The sequence below is a fragment of the Equus caballus genome, chromosome X (genome assembly GCF_041296265.1).
Source record: "Equus caballus isolate H_3958 breed thoroughbred chromosome X, TB-T2T, whole genome shotgun sequence".
NCBI classification, from domain to species: Eukaryota; Metazoa; Chordata; class Mammalia; order Perissodactyla; family Equidae; genus Equus; species Equus caballus.
Window position 1 is genome coordinate 119,713,790 of NC_091715.1, and position 23,735 is coordinate 119,737,524.

Below are 23,735 nucleotides of genomic sequence, written 5' to 3' on the forward strand. Positions count from 1 at the left end.
TTCCTGATCTTAGGGGAAAAGCATGTAATATTTCAAGGTTAAATATATTGTTAGTTATAGGTGCTGTTTAAGCTATTTATATTGAGGATGTTTCCTTCTATCTCTTCTTTTGCTGAGAAGTTTTCTCATGAATGGATGTTGAAATCTGTCCAGTGCTTTTTCTGCATCCTTGAGATGATTGATTTATTTTATCCTTCATTTATGTTAATTATTGAATTATGTTAATTGATTTTTCGAATGTTGAACCAACCTTGCATTCCTAGGATAAACCCTGCTTAGTCATGATCTATTATCCTATATATATGTTGCTGGTTTCAGTTTGCCTGTTCTTTTGAAGATATTCCCTGTATGTTGGTCTATATATTTTTTTATTTCTATAATGTCTTTGACAGATTTTGGTATCATGGTAATGCTGGTCCCCTAAAATCAGTTGGGAAGTTGTAGGGCCTTTGAAGCGTCACATAATGAAGAAAATAATTTGCATATATATTGAATTGATAACTAAACATTTTAAGTTTTAAGTAACCGTTATCACTCCCATTCAGTTAAAATTTGTAGTATATTTTATAACTGAGATTAGTTAACTTATGTAATATTGGGTCTAAATATGTGTGCATGTAATCTTTTCAAAAAATAATTTTTATGTTAATGATTACTGTGAGAAATGCTTAATGATACTACCTAACAGGGTTTACTTATACACAGCAAACTAAGGCAATTTCTTTTCTGTCTCTTCTTGCACTTGACCTTAAAAAACAGATCACTGTTGAGTTTCTACATGGTGCCAACAAAGCTTCCATTCTTTTGAGTTAAGGCTAGTATGCTGTTTGTCTAAGAGCATGTTGCTCTTTTTAAATTTTAGTTACATGAGCATGCAGCATACCTTGTGGATAGCATGTGGGACTGTGCTACTGAGCTGCTGAAGGACTGGGAATGTATGAATAGCTTGTTACTGGAGGAGCCACTTAGTGGAGAGGAAGGTAAGGATGTTTAATTATGGTATTTTTGCTGTCTAGACAGTTCTGAAAATAGATTTTACATATTCCATTCGTTTAGCTTTCAGTGTTAAAGTAATTGAAAATCTTATTTTGTGAATAATTTTGTTTTCATACACATGACTATTATGCTATATAGAAAGATATGGTTGCTGTCAACGTTCTTAAAAAAGTTTTCTTTTTGGTATCTCTTTATATTTTTTTTGCTCCAATTGTAGACCAGTGTTGAACAGATTTGTAAATGTCTCGGAGAGTTTAACTTGTTCTGATCCTTTCTGTGATACGGTAATGAAATTTTCTTTAGTACAATAGGTCAGATTCTGTCACAGGCAGAAGGAAGTGTTATGTAATAATTATAAGTGGCATATAGGGAAAAGAAATAGGCTAACTCTGATTTTTTTTTTTCAGCACTAACAGACAGACAAGAGAGTGCTCTGATTGAAATAATGCTTTGTACCATCAGACAAGCAGCTGAATGTCATCCTCCAGTGGGAAGAGGGACAGGAAAAAGGGTATGCTACTATATTTTCAGTATTTTAAACTATTTTTCCTTTTTCACTATCTTTTAAAAAATTCCTATTTGTAACTATAGAACTAAATTTTTGAAACCTAGCATTTTATTTTCGAGATGATCTTTGCTTAAAAATGTGTTGCAAGTAAATTTTACAACATTACCAATTTGGGAAATTTGAGTTTCTTCCATAAGACAGTGTGTTAGTTGCTACAGGAAATATAGTGATGGACAGTCCCTGCCTTCAAGACTGAATGTAGTATGCCATTTTAGAATGGTGCATTTGTGTGCTTTGGTTTATTTTTTAGATTTGCTTTCTGTTTCTTTTAATGAAAATTAGAAATAACACAATTATTCGTTAAAATGGGGTAATTCCTGTTTCTTGGGATTAGATTTAAATGCATTATTGCAAAGTTCACATATATTTGCATTGTATGCCAGTAATTCCACAGGCTTTCAAACTTCTTTTATTACAAAGTGCAAAAATACGTTTTTGTATTGTGTTCTAGTACACATTTATATGTGTGTTTTTGTGTATAACTGAAACAAAATTTCATCAAACAGTACTGAAACTTATGTGATGCATTCTGTTTTCTTTCTACTTTTTTCTTGTTTTTCTAATTGCTGGTAGTAACTTAACTATGTTGAATTCATAAACCATGGATCATGGCCCACAGCTTAGAGTAGGCTGAAATGCTGCTTAATCCCACTATTATATAAGCTCCTAAACTACATTTCCTATTCCTGACTGCTTCTCCTTTCATCCAAAGGTGGAGTTGGTTAGTCTAATTGGGTATTGATTTTGCCTCTAGAGCTGTTCAAATTTTTCTTGTTATTTTAGGTGGCTTTAAAAAAAATAAGGTGCAAGTTACTCTCTGTCACTTTTGGGGTTCAAGTTTTATAGTAGAAATTTTTGTATCCATCATTTAAAATGTAGTTTTATTATTTATTTTGTATATTTTAACTTAAATTTGAGCACCTAACAGTGTTAATGTGCTTATTAATAAATACTTAAAAACGTTGTTGTGTTACTGTAGGTGCTGACAGCAAAGGAGAAGAAGACTCAACTGGATGACAGGACAAAAATCACTGAACTTTTTGCTGTGGCCCTTCCTCAGTTATTAGCTAAAGTAAGTTTGTGTCAATATCAGAGTGTTACTAAGAAATTATAGATTTTCTTTGGAAATGCCACACAGAATTTTATAATACTTACTTACCACCATTGTGTTGTTTTTGACATTTTTTTTTATTACAAAGTACTCTGTAGATGCAGAAAAAGTGACTAACTTGTTGCAGTTGCCTCAGTACTTTGATTTGGAAATATATACCACTGGACGATTAGAAAAGGTATGGTATTTTCTGTGCATAAAAAACCTTGACGAAAAATTGTTAGTTTATCATCCCATCACATTGTTTATATTTTTGGAAATATGTTTTTGTAATTTCTAATGTGAAAGCAAACCTGTCTCTTATGTGTCTTCTAGATTTTAGATCAGTTAGATTTAGAGAATGGCACTATTGGGGCTTCCCTTTGATTCATCCCCACAGTAGTACCCTCACTCCTAGCCATCACGTGATTATGTCACTGATCATTTATGGAAATAGGGGTTGGTAACTAGGTAATAACAATTACAAAATGAGAGCAGCTAATATCCATTGAAAACTTTTACTATGTTCCAGGAACTATTGTAATTTCTTCATATGTATTAGCATTCTCACCAAATCCCTATGAGATATAGGTAATGTTATTCCTGTTCAAGTTGAGGAAATAAATATGGGTGGGTCAGTGTATTTATTTGTCATGACTAGAAAACCACCTTAAAATGTATGCTCTATGGGCTGTGGAGTTACTATATTTGAAGATTTTCATTGAGGTGGTGTAGTTGTTTTACGTCTATCATATATACCTTTGTTTTAATGAAAAAACTTTGATTTTCCAGCATTTGGATGCCTTATTACGACAGATCCGGAATATTGTAGAAAAGCACACAGATACAGATGTTTTGGAAGCATGTTCTAAAACTTATCATGCACTCTGTAATGAAGAGTTCACAATCTTCAACAGAGTAGATATTTCAAGAAGTCAACTGATAGACGAATTGGCAGATAAATTTAACCGGCTTCTTGAAGATTTTCTGCAAGAGGTATATATTACAAGTATTTTGTCAGTTGGGCCCCTTTAGTAACCAAATTAGTCCTGGTGATAGTCCCTGGCAGTATGTTGAGAAGATTTTCAGACTTTCTGTTCTTTGATTCATCATGCTACCATTACCCCTCCACCAAAATAGGAAGGAGTTAAGAATCTGTGACATGGAGAAGGTGAAAGCAAAACTAACATCTTTCCCTTTTTTTATTTTAAAGAAGGGATCTGGAAAGTTATGAGGGTTTAATTGAACAAGATGTTGTTAGGGAACAAGGTGTTAATGGAACAGAAAAGTAGGGCTAGACTGTGGCCACGTAGCCTCAAAAAGTAGGGTCTTTCTTAGTGTTTTGGCAGTGTTAGTGAGGAAAAGCAGTTATGGTCTTTGATATTATAAAGCCTTGATAAATTGCTGTTACAGCCACTGTTGATTTTGGGGTTTCCTGTGCTGTTCTGTTGTATTCCCAAAGAGGCTTAAAGCGTGTCAGTCAAATGCACTTATATTTTTTATTGTGATTATCATCTTCTCTGGAAATAATTACTTAACAATTTAATTGATTTGCATAAAATAAAAGTCATAATTCTCAAATTAATGCATTTAGCATTTTCCATGTTACTTTTGTCATTGATGCTGCAAAAATGATATAGACTTTGTAATTTCCAGTTTTCTTTTTTAAGTTACTTCTTTAACTTTCTTTTTTGTGTGTAATATTGCATGCTTACTAATTTTTGCTTAATTGGAAGTTTGTGCAAAATATGTTGATGTACAATCGTCACATTCTTAGTTAAAAATTTTAATGGCTCTGCTCTTGGCTGGATATGAATATGATTAGGACAAGTTAATTTAAAATCAAGCAATGATTTGTTAATTAAGTTTAATTACTTTGTAGAAAAATTAAAGTTTAAAAACAAGTAAATGGTTTTTTTTGAGACACCCAGGGTTCAGTACAGTAAGTTTTATAGTGTTTAAGAAAATCATATTTCATGTAGTAAGACTCATAACATTTTCAAAAACTTTATTTACTCTAAATTGGAAAGTTGGTACCCAGAAAGGGCTGGTATATCTTTAGTCCTTATTCCGGGAGTTTTTCCAAATTAATTGTGGTTGGTCTGATACATCTTTCTTGAGCACTCTGTTTCATCTTCTTAGGTTTTGTCCTTTGAGTGTTGTCTTTATGCTGTCTTGCTTGTCCTCTAATATATTTTTCTTTGTGTTGTCCTCATGCATTTATTACTGTGAAAGAGTAGATGTCTTCATAGTTTTGTGTCAAGTTTACTTAAAAGGAAAGGGAAAATGTCATTCAGTTTTTCTCTCTTGAGTATAATATACCTGATAAGTCTGTGTTAACTTATTACCCCAACCATATTTCTTTAAATTTGACAGGATCTAGGTATTGACTGACAAAGTTAATTTGTGGTTTTTATTACGTTATTCTTTCTTTTCGAGGTGGTATCACCAATGCAGTAGCCTAAGACTTTTCACTTTGGTAGTGATTAATGTTTATTATTATATAATTAATATTCTTAGGGTGAAGAACCTGATGAAGATGATGCATATCAGGTATTATCAACATTGAAGAGAATCACTGCTTTTCATAAGTAAGTTGAATGTTGAAGTTTTTGATTTCTTTAGCAAAATCAAAACCAACTTCCATTTTGGGGTTATAATGTTATCAAATTCTTTATTGGATTTCTTTTGCTATTGGGGAAAAAGTACTTGGGACAATCGTGTTTTGAATTGGGGAATGACTGACAAATTATCAGTTAACATACTTTTTAAAGAAATAAATTTGTTTTTGTGAGTTCACGTTGAACAATTTACTATATTTACTTTAACAGCCTTCTGTTAACACTCAATCCTGAAACAAATGTGATTAAGCTTAACCAACTTAATTCTTTTTTACAGTGCCCATGATCTCTCAAAGTGGGATTTGTTTGCTTGTAATTACAAACTGTTGAAAACCGGAATTGAAAATGGAGACATGCCTGAGCAGGTTTTTATTTATTTACAAGTTACATATTTAACTTTGAAAATGAAGACTTACGACTTTTTAATTTTAACTGTGTTCTCTTGGTTCTTTTTACAGATTGTTATTCATGCACTGCAATGTACTCACTATGTAATCCTTTGGCAGCTTGCAAAGATAACTGAAAGCAGCTCTACAAAGGTCTGTGGTGGTTCAGTGGAGTTTTTATTTGATAACATACATTAACTCATTTCAGCAAACTTATATGTTTAATAAGACCAGTTATTTCAATAAAGTTTTGCTTATTTCTAATCTACTGTTTTAGATGTATGTATCTTTCAGAACGATAGTGTTTGTGGTTTGATGTATATTCAATGAAAGAACATTAATATGTTTTGTTTCAGGGTATGATTTTAAATTAAAGATTGTTCACGTTTGAAGGTAGCATAATTTATGGATTTCCATATTATTCTCAAAAGTGTTGTGTACATATAGAAATATAGGTCATGTTAATCATGACCAAGAGCCTTTGAAACAAGAGATAGAGCTATTGGATTACATAAATTGATGATAACCAGCCAACTGTCCCTAGATCTTCTTATACCTTGGTATTGCTTTTGGATCACTTTGTTCATACTTAGGATCTCTCTACTAATGTACCAAATTACTGATGTTCCAAATTCACGATAAATCACTTTTGGTTGAGTATAGTATGCCAGCTACCAGGTCATAGGACTTTCAAAATTTTATCCATTTTGGTAATCCTTGATGTGTTTAGTAATTGAACTAAACAGTACCGCCTTTCCATTTGTAAATTCGAAGCTTAAACATTGTACTTGTAGCAGTAGATGTTGCCTTAAATATTATTTGGGCACATTTTATAAATATTAAGCAATTTCTGGAAGTTAGAATTAGTTGTTCATAGGTATTTTCCTCAAAAGGGAATCCTCTTGATAATGTTTGTTTTGCATAAAACCACAGAATAATTTTAAATGCTTAGAATTTCTGAGCTTTTAAGCACAAGATGCTGTTATATCTACAAGTGGATATTGCCCCCTTGAAAAAGCAATGTAGTATTGTTGTTAAAATAGTCTGTTTTTTTGTTTGTTTGTTTTGTTTTTTTTTGGTGAGCTAGCTTGTTGTTGAGCTAACATCTATGCCAGTCTTCCTGTAATTTGTATGTGGGATGCTGCCACAACGTGTCTTGATGAGCAGTGTGTAGCTCCATGCCTGGGATCCTAACTGATGATCCCTGGGCTGCTAAAGTGGAGTGTGTGAACTTAACCACTACACCACCAGGCCTGCCCCCAAATAGTGTACTTTTTGTCAGACACCCAAGAAGTTTATTTAACTCATCAAGCTTATAGTAGGGACAATAACTATATTAGCAAATATGATTGCTAACCTAAATTGAAAGCATTGAGATAAAAATTAGAACGGGAAAATAGGTAATATTTTTAGTAGAAGAAAAAGGTAAAAATGAATGTTACTGAATACAAAGTTATTTATGCCGAAGCTTGGTTGAGTTTTCCTCACCAAATTGATCTCCTAGTTAAACCTGTTTTTATTTAATTCATCTATTACATACACCAAATATGTACTGATATTCTATCATTTGGCATCCAGTATCAGAAGATGGACCAAAGGAAAGGTTATGCCTTAAATATGTTAGTGTGGATGATCTTTATAGAATAGTTTTCTATTTTAAATTAACTGGCAAATATTTAGAAATAGAAAAAAAGTAAGAAAAAGATTCGTCTTTTTAGTTTGTTTATGAGACATTTAAAGTTTTTTTAAAATTGGAGTAATACCGCAAAACTTGAGTTTTGTCCCTCTCTGTTTTGAAAAAGTACAACCAGTATCCTTCAAATAAGAAGTGAAAGATGCTGTCCCTTTTTTATTAATTGATTTCTTCCGTTTATCAGTTGGCTACCCTTCAAATTACAAAACAAGGATGGAGCATAAATCTTTATTCTTTAGCATTCTGAGGTAGTGGATTTATTACAGATAGCCATATGTAGTTAGAAGTTTTCTCATTCTAAAGAACCTAGACCACTTAGGATATTATCTATTAATATACCTGATATTTTTAAGGCTGCAGTGTGTTGAGATTTTTAAGAAAAATGGTCTAATTTGTTTTCTTTCCTGATAAATAATAAAGAATTATTTAAATCTGATATGTAAGCAAAGTTAACGTAGTTAAATATATAAAAACTTTTATGTAATTTAAAATACCTTAAATACTGAATGAGGATTTTTTTTTTACAGTATTTTAAAATGTTCATGTTAAATCTTTTCAAGGATGACTTGCTGCGTTTAAAGAAACAGATGAGGGTATTCTGTCAGATATGTCAGCATTACCTGACCAACGTGAATACTACTGTTAAGGAACAGGTTAGTAACTACTGTAGATAGCAATCTTTTGTAAGCAACCCTTAATAAATATCTGAACTAATATAGAAAATTTAAGTCATGCTGACATTGAGCAAAGTAGAAATATCTTTTATCTGTCCATGTACACTATAGTCAAAAAATACACCATATTCAAAAAACAGATTAAAGTACTAATTTCATACAGTTTTATGAATTGCATTTATAGATTACCCTCATAGTGTAGTTATCCTGTATTACTGTTTCTTTATGACACTCTTGGTAAACAGACCCATATACAGGCTTCACCCCACTATCTGAAAGTGGAGCATTCTTCTGAAACCTGTTGTAAGCTAAAATGGCGTAAAGTGAAGAAGCAATTACCATTAATTAATATGGAAAAATTTTTTGAGCGTTCCTAGACTGAAAAAATAAACTCCCAAAGTAAATCAAGATGAAGCACCGATGTTCACAGACAGTTCAAAGCTATGGCAGCTTCGTGCTGAGATGCCAAGTGTAGTTCCTGGGGAGGGAGCTTGGTGGTGCTACTCTCTCTGCTTGGGGTGTGCGTTGCCTCTATAATGGCTTGCTGCAAAAGAAATGCTGAACGCTATTTTCACTTTTCCCCCTTTTTTGGAGAAGTGGAAATCCTCTTCGAATTTCTTTCATTTAGCAAAAACAGGCACTAATGTAGGTCTTTCTTAAAAGTGAATTGGCTGGCATAAAGTGAACTTTTGGTTGGCTGAGGAAGCTTGTGTAGAATTAGGTGTATGAAGTTACAAAAGTTATTCCCGAAAGCAGCAAGTATAGCAAGTATGCCTCAGGGAGGAAAGGTGTATATGGGTTTGTCATCTCTGAGAATATTGTCAGTGTTGACATTCCCGCCCATCCTGATTGTGTAAGTTATTTTTCCCTTTGTGGACTTTGTCTGAGATAAAAATTTTAATTACTTGCCTGCCATCAAAGTGTTACCTTCCCACCCCATGTGCCCTCATGATTCTGTTACTGCCAACCTTCTCATTCTGGAAATATATTGTTACCTGGTGCCATAGGTAGTTTTCCCATCTGTAAAATGAATTCTGATCCTGGGACTAAGACCCTATTTAGTTCTAATTCCCTAATAGAGTATTAAGATTTTTTGGACACATGCTTTCTAAATGTTTCTGTGGGGAAGATAGTTTTATAATCATTTTGTAAAAAATACTAATAACGATACTAATACGATACAGTCAAAATGCTTATAGTAATTTCAAGGTTTTTTTGACCATTTCATCTTAGTTAACCTTTGTATATTGGAGTAGAGCCCTAGGAGTCATCAAAAGTGCTATTTTCAGCAGCTTTTGTTATGTTGGGTACTGTTTATTTTAGTTAAGAGTGTGTTTACTTCTTAAAGCTACCAAGAAAGTCATTCGGATATAGTCATTCAGCTGTAAAGCTACCAAGAAAATTGTTCAACCCTTTTGTTAGTCATTTCTCTTTATTTCATTTTAATATATCAAAACTAATTTTAATGAAATACATTTGGATTTTTATAGTTAAAAATTTACATTCAACATCCAACTGTTGGTCTGATTGTTCTTCTTATTTCCAACTCTCTTGTGCGTCCCATGCATATATGCTTGGGCACAAATAAATTAGAAGATATTAAATAGCCAAGATCCAGTTTACTGAATTTTGCATTTTTCTTGTAAAAGTACAAACTATATTGCAATAATTATTACATTGCTGAATTCTCTTCGGTTTTTAGTATGTACTTTTGAACTGTACAATGCAGGACTTGGAACTTTAGTTTTCATCTCTACAATTCAGATGAAAGGAGAACAAAATTTCTGAAGGTAGTAAATTGAGTTTAGAGTTAAGCTTTTAGAATAGGATTTTAGTGAAGTATGCACGATCCAAACTTAATACATGAAATATTACTTGATAGGTTTTCACATGCCACCAAAATATTCAGCTTAATATTCCCTATTTTTTACAGTGTTAACACATAATTCCTTGTGGGTTATTGTGTGTAAACTCCTCTATAATCTGTTGTTTAGGCCTTGGAGATTAATTAATTTTGGTCACTAAATAGCTTGCCTGTCAGTCTTCCTAATAGCTTCCAGGAATATGTCCTGGTCAGGTCACTTGACTTGCCAGTTCACCTAATTAGTAATTATCACCATGCTTATTACTTGTATCATTACTATGTGTGTTGCAAAAGGTTTTGTAAACTCAAATATCCTGATAAGTATAAATTACTACTATAGTTGTAAAATGAGGGGAAGAGATTTGAAGAAGAGGTAAAAGCATGAAGTAAAGAGGAAAAAATAAATGTGGTTGGTTCCCAAAAGACAAAGCTATTTTTAGATCTGCTTTGTGCTCTGTGTTATAATCTGTCTTTCTAGCAGTAGTCTTCCCTTAAGTGTAATTTCCTGTTGACTTTGTGACCCCCAAATTCTATTTTTATTACCTATTCCCAACAAATAATTAAAATTTTCCAGTTACCTTCTGACCGGTTTTACCAGTGTTTGACTCTATTTTAAAACTCCTGGCTGAGTTTTTATTAAGCTCCTTGAGATATAACTCAGGCTTATCTTTATTATGATAGTATCAGGTTTACCTGGTGAGTAGTAAGCAGGCCCGTACTTGCTTATGTGTTTTCTGCTTAATCACCACACATATTGACAATGAGAGTGCTTAAAAAGTACCCTGGACTGGACTTTGTGATCTCTCTTCTAAGAGATCTTCTAGGAGATGTTCATCCATTTGGTATAAGTTTTTTACTTCCATAGAAGAAAAGAATGGTACCAAGTTTTTACGTTATTTTATATTTGAGAATGTATACCGTGAGGTGTTATGCTATAGTGTAGAGTGTAGGATTGTAGTCCGAAAACCTGAGGTTGAGTCCTGACTGCATGTTTTGGTAGTGTTAACATATTGCACAAGTCACTTAAAGTTGCTGAGAGTAAAAAAGAATATTTGTGAAACTCCCTTGCAGTTAGTAAAGCATGATGCAAATATTAGTAGTCTTTGTTACAGAAATTACACTCCTTAGCTTTAAAATCTTAGGAAAATATTAAACACTGATTTTTCTTGGGTTTCAAATATAGAAAGTTGGATTGTATTTCTGTGTTAAATATGTAAGTTACTTGTGGCTGATGGTGAGAAATCTTGGTTTATAGCATGCTGTCCTTTTTCTTTTTTAATAGGCCTTCACTATTCTATGTGATATTTTGATGATCTTCAGCCATCAGATTATGTCAGGAGGGCGTGACATGTTAGAGCCATTAGTTTACACTCCTGATTCTTCATTGCAGTCTGAGTTGCTCAGCTTTATTCTGGATCATGTTTTCATTGAACAGGATGATGATAATAACAGTGCAGGTAATTTTATTGCCATCTTTTTGTTAAATCTGTGTATCTACTGTAAATCAAATTTAAGTAACAATGATGTAATGTGTTCCACGACTATTTGATATTTTATTCTTAAAACATGAAACACAGGTACATGTTCTAGCACATGTGTTCATTTTATTTTTTTTAAGATTGTATTTTTCCCTCTTCTCCCCAAAGCCCCTGGTGCATAGTTGTATATTTTTCGTTGTGGGTCCTTCTAGTTAAGGCATGTGGGACGCTGCCTTAGCATGGCTTGATGAGTGGTGCTCGGTCCATGCCCTGGATCTGAACTGGCGAAACCCTGGGCCACCGAACAGGAGTGCACAAACTTAACCACTCAGCAACGGGGCCGGCCCCCTGTGTGCATTTTTTGTAACATTGTAAAGACAATGTGGTATCGCAGAGCGTCTTTGGAGTCAGATCTTTGCTTCTCTCTAGCCCTAAGCCTATTTTTCTATTTTGCAGCTACTTTAACAGAACTGTGCAAATTAATTAAATTGAACAATGCGACTAGTACAGTGACTGGGCATATAGTAGGTACTCAATAAAATGTACTCCCTCTTCCCCTTAATCATTGGTAATACCAGTATTCAGGTAATTTGAGCAGAACGAAGTATTTCTTGAAGTGATGTTTTTGTTGTATACTTTTATAACAGGTATTCATACTTTGGTGGGCTATTAAAATGTGTAATTTCTCAATGTGAGAAAATGTTTGAAACTGTTCTGTAAAAGTTTGGGGCAGTACAGAATGTTCATAGGAAAATAATTGAACCAGCCTTGCCTGGTGTTAAGTTACTCTTCACACCCTAATTGCATACACAGATGCCTTACTTGAAGAAGAGGTAAAAAACAAATAGTATTTGGTGGCTTCTTTCTGAGTTTGTGTTTAATTTGTAGTTATATTCGAAGGACAATATAACCTCAGTATGTATATATGCATACATAAACTGACACATCATTGCAAATCAGTCTGTATAAATATATATAATTCTAGATATGGCTTGTAGCTTTTATCAATGAAGAGCCTTGTTTTCAAGTATTAAAAACTTAACCAGAACAGAATTGAGAAACCTAGAGTAGCCAAAACAGTTGTCAAAGTCCACATACTAAAGTTTCTATACTTAGAGTTTTTCACCTTTCACTTTCAGCTATTGATTTAGTTACACTTTAATTTTAACATTCATTGGTCAGCAAGCAGTATACTAGATGCTATGGATGTCAAAAAATGAGACAAGGTATTTTCCTTAAGAATTCAGTTCAAGTGAAAAAGACACTAAAAACAAGTAATTATAATGCCATTCAATAAGTAGTAGAGGCATGCACAAAGTGTGGGCGTGTAGAGGAATTTCCAACTGATCTATGGGAATCAAAACGTGATTGAAATAAGCTGAGATCTGAAATGGATCCTAAAGATGAGTAGGAATTTTTAAAACTTCTGTGGGAAAGCATACTTGCATTCCGAAAACCGATACAAAATCAGTTTTGGTCCATAGCCCTTTTGTTTGTTGGGACTGCCTTTACTTCAGTTAGACCATGGGAAATAGAATGAGAGTAAGCTTGCCGATACTCCTGAATTTTCTAGAAGTTTCTTGGAATTACACTCAGAGTCTTTATCTCCTTGGACTTTGTGTCTTTCAATTTACACTTTAAAAATGAACTATATTCCAGTTCTATGGAGAAGTATAAAATATAACACATTTGTATATACCTACCACCAGCATTTGTCAAATTTTACTGTATTTGTTTCAGATTTCTTTTTTTTTTTTATTAATGTTATGATAGATTACAACCTTGTGAGATTTCAGTTGTACATTTTTCTTAGTCATGTTGTGGGTACACCACTTCCCCCTTTGTGCCCTCCCCCCACCCCCCCTTTTCCCTGGTAACCACCGATCAGATCTCCTTATCAATATACTAAATTCCACCTATGAGTGGAGTCATATAGAGTTCGTCTTTCTCTGACTGGCTTATTTCGCTTAACATAATACCCTCAAGGTCCATCCACGTTGTTGTGAATGGGCCAATTTTGTCTTTTTTTATGGCTGAGTAGTATTCCATTGTGTATATATACCACATCTTCTTTATCCAATCATCAGTTTCTGGGCATGTAGGCTGGTTCCACGTCTTGGCTATTGTAAATAATGCTGCGATGAACATAGGGGTGCAACGGACTCTTGAGATTTCTGATATCAGGTTCTTAGGATAGATACCCAGTAATGGGATGGCTGGGTCATAGGGTATTTCTATTTTTAACTTTTTGAGAAATCTCCATACTGTTTTCCATAGTGGCTGTACCAGTTTGCATTCCCACCAACAGTGTATGAGGGTTCCTTTTTCTCCACATCCTCTCCAATATTTGTCACTCTTGGTTTTGGATGTTTTTGCCAATCTAACGGGTGTAAGGTGATATCTTAGTGTAGTTTTGATTTGCATTTCCCTGATGATTAGCGATGATGAACATCTTTTCGTGTGTCTATTGGCCATATTCATATCTTCTTTTGAGAAATGTCTGTTCATGTCCTCTGCCCATTTTTTGATCGGGTTGTTTGTTTTTTTGTTGCTAATCAGTGTGAGTTCTTTGTATATTATGGAGATTAACCCTTTGTCAGATAAGTGGCTTGTAAATATTTTTTCCCAATTAGTGAGCTGTTTTTTTGTTTCAATCCTGTTTTCCCTTGCCTTGAAGAAGCCCTTTAGTCTGATGAAGTCCCATTTGTTTATTCTTTCTATTGTTTCCCTCAACTGAGGAGTTACAGTGTCCGAAAAGATTCTTTTGAAACTGATGTCAAAGAGTGTACTACCTATATTCTCTTCCAAAAGACTTATTGTCTCAGGCCTAATCTTTAGGTCTTTGATCCATTTTGAGTTTATTTTGGTGTGTGGTGAAAAAGAATGGTCAATTTTCAATCTTTTGCATGTGGCTGTCCAGTTTTCCCAGCACCATTTGTTGAAGAGACTTTCTTTTCTCCATTGTAGGCCCTCTGCTCCTTTGTCGAAGATTAGCTGTCCATAGATGTGGTTTTATCTCTGGGCTTTCAATTCTGTTCCATTGATCTGTGGACCTGTTTTTGTACCAGTACCATGCTGTTTTGATCACTGTAGCTTTGTAGTATGTTTTGAAATCGGGGATTGTGATTCCGCCGCTGGCTTTGTTTTTGCTCAGGATTGCTTTAGCAATTCGCGGTCTTTTGTTGCCCCATATGAATTTTAGGATTGTTTGTTCAATTTCTGTGAAGAATGTTCTTGGGATTCTGATTGGGATAGCATTGAACCTGTATATTGCTTTAGGTAGTATGGACATTTTAACTATGTTTATTCTTCCAATCCATGTGCAAGGAATGTCTTTCCATCTCTTTATGTCATTGTCAATTTCTTTCAAGAAAGTCTTGTAGTTTTCATTGTATAGATCTTTCACTTCCTTGGTTAAGTTTATCCCAAGGTATTTTATTCTTTTCGTTGCGATTGTGAATGGGATTGAGTTCTTAAGTTTTTTTTCTGTTAGTTCATTGTTAGTGTATAGGAATGCTACTGATTTATGCACGTTAATTTTATACCCTGCTACTTTGCTGTAGTTGTTGATTATTTCTAATAGTTTTTCTATGGATTCTTTGGGGTTTTCTATATATAAGATCATGTTGTCTGCAAACAGCGAGAGTTTTACTTCTTCGTTACCTATTTGGATTCCTTTTATTTCTTTTTCCTGCCGAATTGCTCTGGCCAGCACCTCCAGTACTATGTTGAATAGGAGTGGTGAAAGTGGGCACCCTTGTCTTGTTCCTGTCCTCAGAGGGATGGCTTTCAGTTTTTGTCCATTGAGTATGATGTTGGCTGTGGGTCTATCATATATGGCCTTTATTATGTTGAGGTACTTTCCTTCTATACCCATTTTACTGAGGGTTTTTATCATAAATGGGTGTTGGATCCTGTCGAATGCTTTCTCTGCATCTATTGAGATGATCATGTGGTTTTTGTTTTTCATTTTGTTGATGTAGTGTATCACGTTGATTGACTTGCGGATGTTGAACCATCCCTGTGTCCCTGGTATAAATCCCACTTGATCATGGTGTATAATCTTTTTGATGCATTGCTGTATTCGGTTTGCCAAAATTTTGTTGAGGATTTTTGCATCTATGTTCATCAGTGATATCGGCCTGTAGTTCTCCTTCTTTGTGTTGTCCTTGTCAGGTTTGGGGATCAGAGTGATGTTGGCTTCATAGAATGTGTTAGGGAGTTCTCCATCTTTCTCAATTTTCTGGAACAGTTTGAGGAGAATAGGTATTAAGTCTTCTTTGAATGTTTGGTAGAATTCTCCAGAGAAGCCGTCTGGTCCTGGACTCTTTATTTTTGGGGAGGTTTTTGATTACCGTTTCAGATTTCTTTTTTAAAGGAATAAGCATTGATGTAAAAGAAGCCCTCATTTGTATCCCTCTCCAATCCCATTGTTCTTTCTTTTCCCCTAAAGATAACTGCTCTCCTGAATTTGGTGTTTATCATGCCTTTGCATTTTAATTTTATTCTACTACAATTTATGTATCTGTTAACAATATATCATTTATTTTCTGTTGCTAGCTTCCACATAAATGTTATCATGTTGAACATTTTATTTTGCATCTTGCTTTTTTGAATTAGCATTATTTTTGAAATTTGTCAGTGTTGACATGTGGTTATAACTTATTCATTTTGACTGCTGAATACTATCTGATATGAATTAACTGTACTTTATTTATCTATTTTCATACTGGTGAACATTTAGGCTGTTTCCAGTTTTTCCCCTGTTATAAGTATCATTACAAGAAATGTTCTTACATCTCCTCGAGCACACTTGCAGTGCTTTTCTAGTGTATACTTAAGAGTGGAATTGCTGGATTATATAGTCTGTGTGCATCTTAAACTTGACCACATGTTGCCAAATTATTCTCCAAAGTGCTTGTATTGTTTTATTGTCTCACCAGTAACATATGATAGTTTCCACTGCTTTTTGTCCTCATCCAAACCCTGGTATTGTAGGCCCATGGTTATTTGTTTTGTTAACTCACATCAGATTAGAAGAGGAGAATAAAATAGGGAATGCTTCTAGAGGCACTGATAACACATAATAATAATGACAGCTGACATCTATGAAAGGCCCCAGTATGTTAGGCACTTCTCTCATGTTCTTTAATTGCCACAAGAGAAAAGGTGACTAATTTTTGATAAGTAAGAAGTGAAGAAAACTAAAAATCAGCGTTCAAAAACTCTTAGTATCTGGCTAATTTAATCTGTAGGGAGAAAAAGTCTGTGTATCTCTAGTTCCTGAGAGCACTATTAAACAATGATAGGAAGCAATATTGTCTAGAAATCCATTATAATCACAGGGTCGTTAAGAAAAAGTTGGCTTATATATTCAGTGTAATCTTTTAAAAGAGTAAACAACGTTTTAGGTTTCTATGCAACTGGCTTTGTCATTCTGAAATATGTACATATGATAAAACTTTTTCTGATGGTCTGAAACAAATTTCTATTCTCAAAAAATGTGGTTTTAACTTACTAGCAGTTATCATGGATTATCAGAGACAGGGTAAAATAAATACTTGTTTAAAAGAACATTCTTATTTTACACAAAAAATTTTTTTTGATATTGGGAATCTTACATTGAAGACCTGACAGGATATGCACATACTATTCACAGAAGAGGAAATATAAATGGCTAATAAACACATGAAATGCTTTAATTTCACTGAGAACCAAAGAAATGTAAATCAATATAAGATAGTGTTGTTTTTTGTTTGTGGTTTTTTTTGGTGAGGAGGATTGTCCGTGAGCTAACATCTGTTGCCAATCTTCCTCTTTTTGTTTGAGGAAGATTGTGGCTGAGCTAACATCTTTGCCATCTTCCTCTATTTTTTGCATGGGGCACCACCACAGCATGGCTTGATGCAGTGTGTAGGTCTGGGCCTGGGATCTGAACCTGCGAACCCCAGGCCACCAAAGCAGGGAGTGTGAACTTAACCGCTAAACCACTGGGCCAGCCCCTAAGAGAGTATTTTTTATAAGTAATTTTATTTGTAAGATTTGTTTAGAGGAAAATTCTTTAAAAAGGTTTTTATGTAAAAGGCTCCATCACAGTTTTATTTACAGTATTAAATAATTAGAAACAATCATTTGACAGTACTTGGAGTCTCTAGTCCTGCTTCCCTGACTACAGATTTGGAAATAAGTCTTGATAACTCAATGTCAAGATCTTACATAATGGATCATAGCAGAAATATGTGAATTTATCTTAAAAAGAGAGAATGGTTCCTAAGCCAGTCTAACTGAATATAAATAATATGTATAAATGAAGTGTGTGTCAGTAAGAGTTGGGGGTGACGTGGGATTATCCTTAGAAGAGATAGTAGAATTTCTGAGGCTGGCTGCCCCCTAGGGAAGAAGGAACCTTAACCAACAGACACTGAACATGCAGATCTCTTTGGCAAACTATCCTATTCAGGAAGTACTAGATGAATGTGTTAGGCAAGCTTAGCCTGACTTCACTAAACATCAGTTCCTCTGACTCACTCCACTTGTTCCTGTAACACGTTCACCACGCAGCCTTTTGATTATTGTTTGACTTTACAACTTTGTGTTGGAATTAATGGGCTGGTCATTCACTAAGATATTAAGCGATAGTAATTTTTAGTTTATTTAAATGTTTTTTCCTTATTTTTTAAATTCTCCAAAATAAAGGTATTTTATAGTGAGAATTTTAAACATATATATAGCTCAAGTAAAATACAGATGGCTTAATGTTTGGAACTTTTTCCCCAGATGGTCAGCAGGAGGATGAAGCCAGCAAAATTGAAGCTCTGCACAAGAGGAGAAATTTACTTGCAGCATTTTGTAAGCTAATTGTATATACTGTGGTGGAAATGAATACAGCTGCAGATATCTTCAAGCAGTATATGAAGGTAAAGTTGGAAAATGGAGAGCAAGATATTTTTATAATGCTTAAAAGATAATGAATGTAACACTGGCTTTTATACTTGGTTGCCATTGAAATTTTTTAATAGTAAGTTACTTTTCTAGTATAAAAGAAATCTCTTAAAATATTTGACATTTTCAGTAGCATTTCCTTATACCTCTACTCCTCCATTAATGGACATTTTGGGTTTATTGAGTTCATCTTTATTTAGAATATTGGAAACAGCTTGTTTTAGGTTACCTGTCACTATTATAAATTGCGTTTGTGATTTAGTTTAAGACGACAGCATGGTGTCCCTCCCCTGCTTGGTGTAGCATCAAAAAATGTTGTTTTAGGAGTCAGGAGACCTAGATGGTATGGTTTTGACTTGGTTACTTATTGTAGCTTGTGACCCTGAGTAACTCAATACTTCATGGGTCCTGCCTTTCTTTATCTGTTCCACTGTGACAGCTAAAGTTCCTTTAGGCTCTGAAAATCTGATCTGATTCACAGTAGGTTATTCACAGTTTTCATAAATACATGTGGGATTCTCTAATTTGTAAGTAGTAGTAGAAAGAATATTGTTAATTGTACTAATGGAATGTGACTAAATATGGTAAAATAGTTTTTCTTTAATCCTTTCTCAAGTAAAATCTAATTATAAACGTAAACTTTTATTAAGCCTTTGCTTTCATGAAATAAAATACGTAATGAATTTGTCAGGACCTAGTTAATTCTCTCTTTGGAATACTTTGCTATATGTTAGAACTTTAGCACCATTGTAAATTACTTTGGAACTTATTTCGCATGATAATTGTTAGATTTTTTTTTTAAACTAAGGTTGTTTATGAAGTCATTTTACAAATTTTAAACTTTTAGACTTAGATATTCTAGATTAAAGTCAATTTTATTAGTCATGGGTCATGGTTATCCTGTTATCTCTGATAGTGCTTATGTGTGCATTTTGAAACAAGATCTTAAATTAGGAAAAAATATTCATGTGTAATGTAAATGTCACACCAGGAAGTTTTCTTTTAAATGTTAACAGGCTATTAGTTTCTATAAGCCAAGTAAAGTTGGAAACTGCATGTGAATTACATGTCAGTAGCAATGAATAATTTATTAAAGTAACTGTGATTATATTCATTGTCTTAATAGTTCAGAAAGAGCACAAGAACTTTATGTTTATATCCTTTGTATTATTTCTGAAAATTTTCATAACCTAGAGTTGTTTTTACCACATGCCTCCTTAAAACCACATCTGGAGTGTAATGTGATCAGATCTTAACTGTCTGATATTTCCGAATTTACTGAAGTTAGGGATTATATGCTTAGAAATTATCTTAAAGTTCCAGTAACATTCTTTTGTCTTTGAAGGTATAATTTCAGCCAAATTCATACTTTGTGACATGCTTACATGACTAACCTAAAATTAGTCTTGTTGCCTATTGGTTTTAAGAGATAAAGCTCTAAATTGTGCATATTTCTTTTCTAGTATTATAATGACTATGGAGATATCATCAAAGAAACAATGAGTAAAACAAGGCAGATAGACAAAATTCAGTGTGCAAAGACCCTTATTCTCAGTTTGCAACAGGTAAGACATTAGGCTAACATAATTAACACTTAATAATTTTCAAGGTAACAGAAAACTGGGCAAAGGATGCAATAGACAATAATTCATGAAAATAGAAATACAAGATACTCAATCTCACTAGTAGAGGTTGTGCAAGTGAGATCATTTTAGACTGCTTTTAGACTGGCAAGATGGGCAAAACCTAATAGGTGTCTAAGGTATTGGGAGAATAGCACTTTCAGCAGTATATATTGGTACAACCTTCCTGGTACGCAGTTTGGCAATATATAATGTGTATGCCATTTGAAACAGCAATTCTACTTTTAAAAATTTATCCAAGGTGATAATGACAAGTTTGTAAAAATGGGTGTACAATATTGTACATAGCAACGTTGTTTATAATAGCAAGAAATTAGAAATAATCCAGATGTTCATCAGTAGGATATTAGGTATATATTGTGTAGTGCATCTCTGCCATGTCTATTGCGTAGCACCTAAAATTAGTGTAGATCTGTATTCATTAATGTATCAAAGTCTCTACAATATATAGTTTGACAATGAAATAAAAAGATTAGAGCATCCCTGTAAACGTGTGCATATCTCTATTTCTGGAAAAATAATCACCAAAATGTTAGCTGTGGTTAACTCACTTTGGTAGGTTTCAGGTGAGGTTTACTTTTTTCTTTGTACATTTCCATATGTATTTTAATAAACATTTATCAATCTTATCAAAACGCAACAGTCATTTTCATTTTGGCAGTGGCGAGGCAGGTTTAATTAGGAAAAATCATTTGCATAACTTTTCTTCTATAAAATAATAGCTACTTGCTCTAGAAAGTTTAGGAAATATAGGAACTAGAAAAAACACAACTTGTCCTTAATTTTTTTCACTTAACAATGTTTTTAGTTTTTATAGTCTTCTTTGTCTCTTTTTTTTTTTAAGATTTTATTTTTTCCTTTTTCTCCCCAAAGCCCCCCGATACGTAGTTGTATATTCTCCGTAGTGGGTTCTTCTAGTTGTGGTATGTGGGACACTGCCTCAGCGTGGTTTGATGAGCAGTGCCATGTCCGCGCCCAGGATTCGAACCAACGAAACACTGGGCAGCCTGCAGTGGAGCGCGCGAACTTAACCACTCGGCCATGGGGCCAGCCCCTTTGTCTTTTTTATTCCTGTATGAAGTGTTATTTTTTACAAAATTTAAGTCATATTGTGCATTCTATTTTTCGAGCCTGAGTTTTTCATGTTAGTAAATCCTGAACACTTTAATGCCATTAAATACTTTCCTCAGCATTTTTAGTGACTGTACGGTATTCCATTTTATAGAGGGACCGTAATTTAACCAAGATCTTTTCTTGTTTGATGATGAGGTCTTTTACAATCCTTGCACAATTAAAATCCTTTTACAATTATAAACAGCACTAAAACAAACATTTTTGCACCGATGTATTATGCACAAATGTTATTACTTTTGATAAAGTCTGATAATTAGAATTGTTTAGTCAAAGGACATCAAAATTCTAAATGCTTCACTACCTATTGGCAGATTGCTCTCTAGAAAGAAAGATTATCTCAGTTTCTGTTCCCAGCAGATCAGAGTGCTCATTGCACTGTATTCATAATCACTAGTAGCAATTATCTGTTAAAAAGCTTTGTAATTTGGTACTTGAAAAATTGTATTTTGTTTTCCTCACTTTATGATAAAAGTTCTTGATGTGAAAAATGTAAATAGTGGAACATAGTTGCCTAATAATTAAGTGGGTTTCCTTTTTCTTTCCGTTTTTATTTGTTAATATCCAATCAATACCAGCAGAGTAGAATTCTGCCATAACTAACTTTAAGAGTTTCTAATGTCAATAACTACCTCTAGTCAGAATATATGAAGTGCTACAATTTTGGTCATTTGTATAATGTTTTTTAAAATCCATGTTTCAGAATAAAATACATTTTATTTATACAACATCATTTATACAACGTTCATTTATATAACATCTAGTATGTTTTCAATAGAAAATACGGTATTTTAAAAGATGTAAATAATTCCATAGTTATCAAAAAACTTTAACATGCTTTCTTTCTTTCCAAACAGCTTTTTAATGAAATGATACAAGAAAATGGCTATAATTTTGATAGATCATCCTCAACATTTAGCGGCATAAAAGAACTTGCTCGACGTTTTGCTTTAACTTTTGGACTGGATCAACTGAAAACAAGAGAAGCCATTGCTATGCTACACAAGTAATCTCCAGATATTTTATTCAGCTCTCCTCTTTTTTAGTCATGAAGTTTTTTTGTATCTGTCTGTTTTTTTAGGATAACCAAGTGCAGTTGATGCTTTATTATTTGTTTACAAATCTGTGGCATATCTCCTTAAGTTAAGAACTAGTTATAGTACTATCTCCATTAACACATGAGTTGGGACTAAAAGTCCTTTTATAGAAAGTTTTTGCTTTAATTAAAACCACACAAAGTCTTTATAGAATTATGTGAAGAAAAGCAGCGTATATTCATCAGGTGTTAAAAAGTCTCTTTTAACAGCTTTTGTCATAATCTGACTGCAAGATAGAGAAATTTTTGAGATTTGATTCCTGTATTTCAAGTTTTTTCTTTCTGGTTTTGTTCTCTATTTTGTAGTAACCTTTTCCCTTGTTTTGAGCCACAACCTCTGTCTGCAAATTTTCTTTGTCTTATCAAAATTGGAAAATCATCTGATTTTATTTTGGGTGTGTGATTTAGTGATCAATTATACTTTTAAGTATGAGTGTACTTTAGAGCTTTAAGATAACCAATGCATGGATATTAATACCCTTTATCTCTTAATTGTGGATAAAGAGCCTTGCTTTTGGGAAAATCGAGACTTGGATTGTCTTTCACTGAAAGCACTCCATTTTATTTGTGTCTCTTTTACTCCTCCTGCTTACTTAGTTGTTAAAGTGTTGAATGGCTCCCTATAGACATTTTTCTATTCTCTAATTTAATCTCATACCTTCCCCGACTTTAATTCACTCTCTCTTTTCACTTTGCTTTAAAAATCTCAAATTCCTTTTTATGCTTTTTAATACATTGGATGCTAATTTTAGGTAATATGTAAGGACCATTCATGTAGTAGTAATTTTGAGAAGCAGTATATCATTTTCTTCATGTAATAGCCTTCCTTCTCTCCTCCCAAATTTCATGTGGATTGTTTTTTATACAGTTAGATTTATGATAAGAGTATAATGTGGGTTGTTGTTTTGATTAATAGAAATATTTATTGTTAAATAAATATAGTTAAAATGGGCCGAGTGAAGTTTAATTTTTTGAACTTTAGTCTTAAATGGATCATTACAAATAGTCTTTAGTCATCATTTGTAAGTTAATCTACATGTTATAGTAGGTCTCCTTTATGTCTTGAAAAATGCAGAAAATGTGTTGATCATTATGTGAGAGAATTTGGGTTATTTTCTATGGAAAAGAGAACCAAGGAAAGAATGTAGATGTACGAAACCAGATAGGTGAACTAAAGGCTAGCTAGTGTGTGTGTGTGTTTGTTTTGTTTTAAAGTAATGATGAAATAAAATGTAAATATATTTGCTCATTTTCACACTATAGCCTCCTTATTCTCTCTATTCCTAGGATTAAATGCATGGCAAAGGAAACATCTTAGTAGTTCAATGAAAGTGTAGAGAGAAATTTCCTTTCTACGTTATTTTGTATTGTAGTCCCTTAAATATTTATTGGTCTTTTATTGTTGTTGCAGAGATGGCATAGAATTTGCTTTTAAAGAGCCTAATCCACAAGGAGAGAGCCATCCACCTTTAAATTTGGCATTTCTTGATATTCTGAGTGAATTTTCTTCTAAACTACTCCGACAAGACAAAAGAACAGTGTATGTATTTGCT

General features: G+C 33.5%; 1 protein-coding gene across 14 annotated transcripts in view; it reads left to right on the forward strand.

Annotated features, from left to right (window-relative positions):
- Window positions 1–23,735, forward strand: part of STAG2 (STAG2 cohesin complex component) — a 134,954-nt gene that overhangs the window by 93,225 nt on the left and 17,994 nt on the right. For all 14 annotated transcript variants that reach the window (XM_070257533.1, XM_070257534.1, XM_023633545.2 and 11 more), the window contains 14 exons: window positions 863–980; window positions 1,404–1,507; window positions 2,544–2,636; window positions 2,764–2,853; window positions 3,447–3,650; window positions 5,175–5,245; window positions 5,553–5,640; window positions 5,734–5,814; window positions 7,915–8,007; window positions 11,175–11,349; window positions 18,148–18,287; window positions 19,776–19,877; window positions 21,944–22,092; window positions 23,594–23,722. In XM_070257533.1, the coding sequence (XP_070113634.1) occupies window positions 863–980; window positions 1,404–1,507; window positions 2,544–2,636; window positions 2,764–2,853; window positions 3,447–3,650; window positions 5,175–5,245; window positions 5,553–5,640; window positions 5,734–5,814; window positions 7,915–8,007; window positions 11,175–11,349; window positions 18,148–18,287; window positions 19,776–19,877; window positions 21,944–22,092; window positions 23,594–23,722 (1,637 nt within the window). The remainder of the gene's footprint in view (window positions 1–862; window positions 981–1,403; window positions 1,508–2,543; window positions 2,637–2,763; window positions 2,854–3,446; window positions 3,651–5,174; window positions 5,246–5,552; window positions 5,641–5,733; window positions 5,815–7,914; window positions 8,008–11,174; window positions 11,350–18,147; window positions 18,288–19,775; window positions 19,878–21,943; window positions 22,093–23,593; window positions 23,723–23,735) is intronic.